Source organism: Adiantum capillus-veneris, chromosome 22 (assembly GCF_014529385.1).
Source record: "Adiantum capillus-veneris isolate H3 chromosome 22, ASM1452938v2, whole genome shotgun sequence".
Lineage (NCBI taxonomy): Eukaryota > Viridiplantae > Streptophyta > Polypodiopsida > Polypodiales > Pteridaceae > Adiantum > Adiantum capillus-veneris.
The window spans coordinates 23808809-23814514 of NC_140952.1; the positions used below are offsets into that span (position 1 = coordinate 23808809).

At 42.7% G+C, this 5706-nt stretch overlaps 1 protein-coding gene across 1 annotated transcript; it reads right to left on the reverse strand.

Moving 5' to 3' along the window:
• Positions 1–4728: 4728 nt before the first annotated feature.
• Positions 4729–5163, reverse strand: LOC147429041 (11-oxo-beta-amyrin 30-oxidase-like). The gene has a single exon (XM_086495260.1). It carries the CDS (start codon positions 5155–5157, stop codon positions 4738–4740), a length of 420 nt encoding a protein of 139 aa, XP_086351386.1. The 5' UTR covers positions 5158–5163; the 3' UTR covers positions 4729–4737.
• Positions 5164–5706: the final 543 nt, after the last annotated feature.

A 5706-nucleotide genomic window follows, 5' to 3' on the forward strand; every position in this document is an offset into this window, starting at 1 on the left:
TGGCAGTCTCTTGTGTCGTCACCTTGCTTTTGAATGCTCTTGATACCTGTTTAAGAAAATTGAAAAAAACTTTGCCTCTCGGCCGTTTGAGTGTACTTATTGCAATTTATAATTTTGACAAAACTTTGCGAAAAATTGCAAAATTTTAGCCCAAACTATGCAATTGGTCCCTAATCTTTCACAGAGTGTTTGACTATGAGTCTGGAGTCTATTTTGATCAAACAAGGTACCTACAAGATCCTTGCAAGATGCTCTAGGGCCCGGTATGGTCATAGTCAAGATTTGATGAAAGTGGCAGCTACCGCGATAGCGGTCATTGAGCCCAGTTTGAGATGCAGTCAATTTCTACCGACTCCTTATGCTGTGCTGAGTCTAGTGACCCATGCATGAAGTGTCTGGACACCTTTTGGGCTATTTTTAGGTCAAAAACCTTCTTTTTGACTCTGAAATGGTCTCTGGACTGTTTGGAGCTCTTCCACTCGATGGGAAAAGCGAATCTGGACTCCCTAGGATAAGGAAAGAGAATCTGGACTCCCTAGGATAAGGAAAGAGAATCTGGACTCCCTAGGATGTTGGGAATCTGTGGACACCACGTTTTCTTCAATCTAGGCAAAAGTGGCAGCTACCGTGGTAGCTGTCAAGCTGGGATTTTCAAAAATAGAAAATTACCAGCTTGTAGCCTATCCTCTGGCGAGTCTTTTGGCACTATGCATGACATGAAATGATGAGTTTTGGTTTGCTAAATGCCAAAAAATCTCTCAAAAGTGCAACTTTGCAAATTATGGCTCTCTCTGCCAAGATTTTGGATTTTTTGACCTGGAGAAAGTGGATTTGGGGCCTATGGAACTTGGGGAACCTATGGGTATGACATGTTCCCGCTAATATGTCAGGTGGCAGCTACCGCGGTAGCTGTCTCACTAGGGGAATTTTGGGATAGGGACAATTCCTATGGGTTCCCTATATCAATAGCTCTCCAATGATACCTTGCACCTATATCAAATGGACATTCCTAACATGCAATACTTAAATTTTTACTCCAGCCTAGACCGCAACACACATCATGACCTAAATCTCAAACGACAACTTCAAAAGCAACCAAATTACTCTTCTAGTGCATATGCAAGTGTGCAAACAAGAATCTCTCAAAACGGCACTCAAAATCTCAAGATACACACAATTTACACTTTTTTGGTCACTTTATGGTATCCAAGAGACACGATATGGTAATCAAGGCGACTTCTGCACTCTCATGCCACACCAAGATGTCTCCTAAACTATTGCTACTCTTACTCCTAGTCTACAAGTGAAAGTGGGTGGGGTATGCACAAACATGATCAAAACGACAAAAAACGCTATATCTACTGCAATCAACCGCTCTACTCAAGCGATCTCCTAACTCCAAGCACGGACTCAATGCACAATGCACCAAAACCAACAACTCGAGTCTCCTAACCTATATGGTAACCAAAAGAGAACATCGGTCTCCTCGGTCTACCTAAGAGCTTGGTAAACCTCGGCGACTCTCCTACTCAAGGGTGTAAGCAACATGAACTGTAACACGCAGGCACGGGTAGAGATAGAACCTCACTACGACTCTGCTACCTAAGGGAGTAAGAAAAATGGACTGTAACACACGGGCACGGGTAGAGATAGAACCTCACTACGAACCCCTCTAGCTAGTGTAAGTCCTATGTCCCCGACAATGGCGCCAATGTTGGCGGATCATCGCGATCGGATGAAGTAGCCTAGCAAGAACTCAAACCAATATAATATGTCAATCCAAGGGCGTAGTTGACCTGAGTAAGGCATGGAGGCATCAAATGCAATGTCCTAAGCAACAAAGCACTGAGGAGGAAGAGTCACGGACGAATGTCAAGTGAAAACCAATGCAAAAGCCTAAAGTCTCATGTGCAACTATCTAGCTCTCCAATGGTCGTAAAACAACATCAAACGAAGTCCAATCGACATGAAACTTGGGAACTCAGACCTCAAGACTATAGGGAACATGCCTAGACACTCCAATCATGCATTTCTCCACAGGGGGTAAATCAGCTACCGAACCGGCTGTCACACCTAACCTTCCCCAAATCAAGAGATTGAGGGCTTGATTGACTTAGCTTTTGGTACTATATCCTTTTTTTATCGTCGGTTTTACAAGAACCACACTAAATAACACACAACAAGAAAAATACGCACGTAGGCGACATAAAGCTTGAAACGCTCATTGCGTCGTGAACACACACACGAACACAATAACATAGACATGTACACGATGACAAGAGTGTATGGAATCAACAAGAGAAATCTCAATGCATTATCTCACCCGTAGATATAACCGCGAGCGCACGAGTGTAGGCACCGCAAGCTCCAATGCAAAGTTAGAAGATTATGACCAAAAAATGAGCTTTTGGCTTATATACCTAGGGACAAAACTGGGCGAAAATGATAACTATGGCTAAGAGAGACTGACTCTACTCTTTGGAGTCCGGCTATGACTCTTTCTAGCTTCCTAGATGATTTACAAGGCTTTTACTTGCTCGGAACAAGTCTTGTCAGTTTATAGCAAAACCGTCATTGATTACAACGTCGGCTCCAGGCGCAAAAATGGGTTTACACAAAAAAGTTGGATTTTGAAGGGGTGTTCTGAGACTTCTTCATCTGCATTTACAGCTCTGTATCATCTTTGTAATGGCTCCATACGCCTGTCAACAATACCCTAGCTAGCTGTTCCCATAGAAGTACAAGTTAGAGAGCTTCCAATTGGAGTTAGTGTAAAGGACAAGCTCCACGACTCCAAGTTTAAGAGACACTTGACCAAAATGCTTATAAAGACTTAAGAGACCAAGTGGTGCCCAAAAACGATGTAATCGAGTTTACATTCTTTCACACACATGCACCCAATAATTTTTCGTAGTGTTGTCTATTACTATATTATAAACAACTTTAGCTAAGACACTTACTATTTTTGGTGCACAAAAATCCATGTTCTATCGCTTTTCGACTTGTTAGACTTGTTTGAGTCCTAAAATCATCATATTTCCACACTTGTATGCCAAAATCATTCATAATTGCATATATATATATATATATATATATATATATATATATACACACACACACACACACACACACACACACACACACACATGTGATATACCAGCCTATCAACTTCAAATTATGTAATTACTTGAGAAGTAAGCATTAACTATTACATACTTTGACACATAGTGGCCCAACCCAAGTTCATGGTTGTGTTTATCATGTCATTATACACATCCTTCGAACACATCACTTTTGAGCTTCACAGCTTGAGTTATCTCATTATTTGCCATATTCAAGCTCTTTCCAAATGCTTATTTGAGCTAAACTAATTTCCATAAAATCATGTTCATCCAAAATTGCACCTATGTAATGGTCATTATGCCTACATTCAACTCATCAAGTCAAAATTCATTAGTTGGTGTAAGAGAAAGAATCACCATTACTTACTTCTATACATCAGTGGTATATTAGATGGCATAGATGACTTCCTCATGCTTATACATCATTCTTGTGTAGTTTGCATCATTAAAAAGCTTGTACATTATGTGTTTCACCCAAGAGAGGTCAATTTAGAGAAGGTGCCAGACACTTTTTGGACCTTATAATCCCTTTTAGAAGCCCAAATCAACCTAAACTTGGTCAATGGCATCCACTTATCATGAATATACACAATATGGTCTTACGTGTCAAAAAGCCACGAAAGTTCATAATTGGGATTATGAACGACCCTTCATAGTGTTATACTATTTTCGCACTAGTACACAACTAGAGGATCCCAACCATCCAAGTTTCATTAGTTTTGAACATCATTTGAATCTTCACCGCGCAATTTCAGAGTTATGGTCAAATTGTGCACATCCAAGAGACAAGACATTAGTCCAATCCAGGAGCACCACTTCAATCTAGGAGCCACCACAAGTCTCTAATCCAAGAGTTTGCAAAAACATAAATGTCTCCTAAAGCATTTGATGAGGTCGGTATGAAGATGACCTGCTTGTTCCCTGTCCCTTGGGGGTCATTTTGGTGCTATGCATGCATCCATTAGGTTTTCCTACAGTGCCTAGTGATCAGGTTTCTATGTGAGGTGCCTATGTCTCATTCTGTCGTTTCTGTGCGTGTATTAGTGGTTAGTTGATTTGTGCACCTTCACTACTAGGTAGGGAACTTACCGCTCATGATTGGTAGTCTAGGGATGTCGGTCGCGCACGTAGGGAAGCTCTGAAACGCAGTATGATTGGGGGTTCTAGCTCTCTCTCCAAGTCTCCAGGTAGAAAATGACTTAGAAATCCCCCTAAGTTAGTATATGTGCCTAGTGCTCTTGGATGCCCAATGCGGTTTTTGATTCCATTGGTCCCCAAATATTCCTTACACTCCCTACGGGTCTTCAATGTCTTAGTTTGGACATCGGAGGCCCAAGATATGGCAAAATGACCGAAGCGGCCATCTCTTCTTAAGGCCAAAATTTGATGTTGTTGGAATGCTTCCAAACTTTTTCTGGGAGTACTTCTTGCTTTGGCATTTCGATGCTTGCTTCCAGAATCTTTGTTGCTTTTTCTGACATTTTCTGGTAGTTTTTCAAAGATATTACAAAAAGGTACTTAAAAAAGCCAAAAGTGGTCTAGAAAATTAGGAAAATTAACCCTAAAAATAGCCAAAAATTAGGGAAAGTAGGTTATCCCTAGAATATTACTGAAATTACAGCTTCTCAAAAAGAGGCATTCCGAATTGCCGTTGTAGTGTTAGAACAACGGTGGGTGCATGCAGATACTTGGGAGACAATCGGAAACGGAAGCATTGCAAGATGGTTGCAAGCACCATCTTTGCCTCAATGTTGGCAAATTGTTGACCGATACAGATCCGTGGCCCGAACGAGAAAGGCAAATACGACCCTGGTACCTTGCATGCCTTTGCAACACCCTCTTCAAATCTCTCAGGCCGATGGAACTCCTTTGCACCTGGCCCCCAAAACTGCTCATCATGCTGCCACACAATTATTGGCACTGCGATGACCGTGCCTCCTGGAACTAATCTCTCCCCCAACTTCAAGTCAATGGCCACCTCCCTGAAGAGCGCCACTGCTGGAGGATACAACCTTAGTGTCTCATTCATAACCATACTCACCTGCATAAGCTGAACAAGATGAGTTAGTATTTTGATATCAGGGAAATCATCTCAAATTCAACCCAATGTGTGTGTGTGTGTGTGTGTGAGAGAGAGAGAGAGAGAGAGAGAGAGAGAGCATTAGCTTAGTTGTTTGTTGACTCTGCAGTTGGCAGCTCAGTCTTTCCACAAGCCTTGAAAACCTCTTCCCTGAGGCGTTCTTGCCATTCTGGATGGATTGCCAATAGCAAAAACATGAAAGTCAAGAGTGTAGCTGTTGTCTCGTGCCCTGCAAAAAAGAAGGTCTTGCACTCATCAATGAGCTCATCAAGCCGCATGCTCAGATTCCGTTGGTTTCCATATAGCTCCCCAAGCACCCAACCTGTTGGGCTCCGGTTGATTCGGAGCTCCCGGGGTGACGGTGGGACGGTGACCACCCGATCTCGGCCAACCGTGGCACGGGCCGCGGGGACGCGCGATGGACCCGGAATGGGGACGACGGACGATGGGACATAGTCCTGACCTATATTTTCTCCTCACCACACCGTCTGGGATCCGCGGACG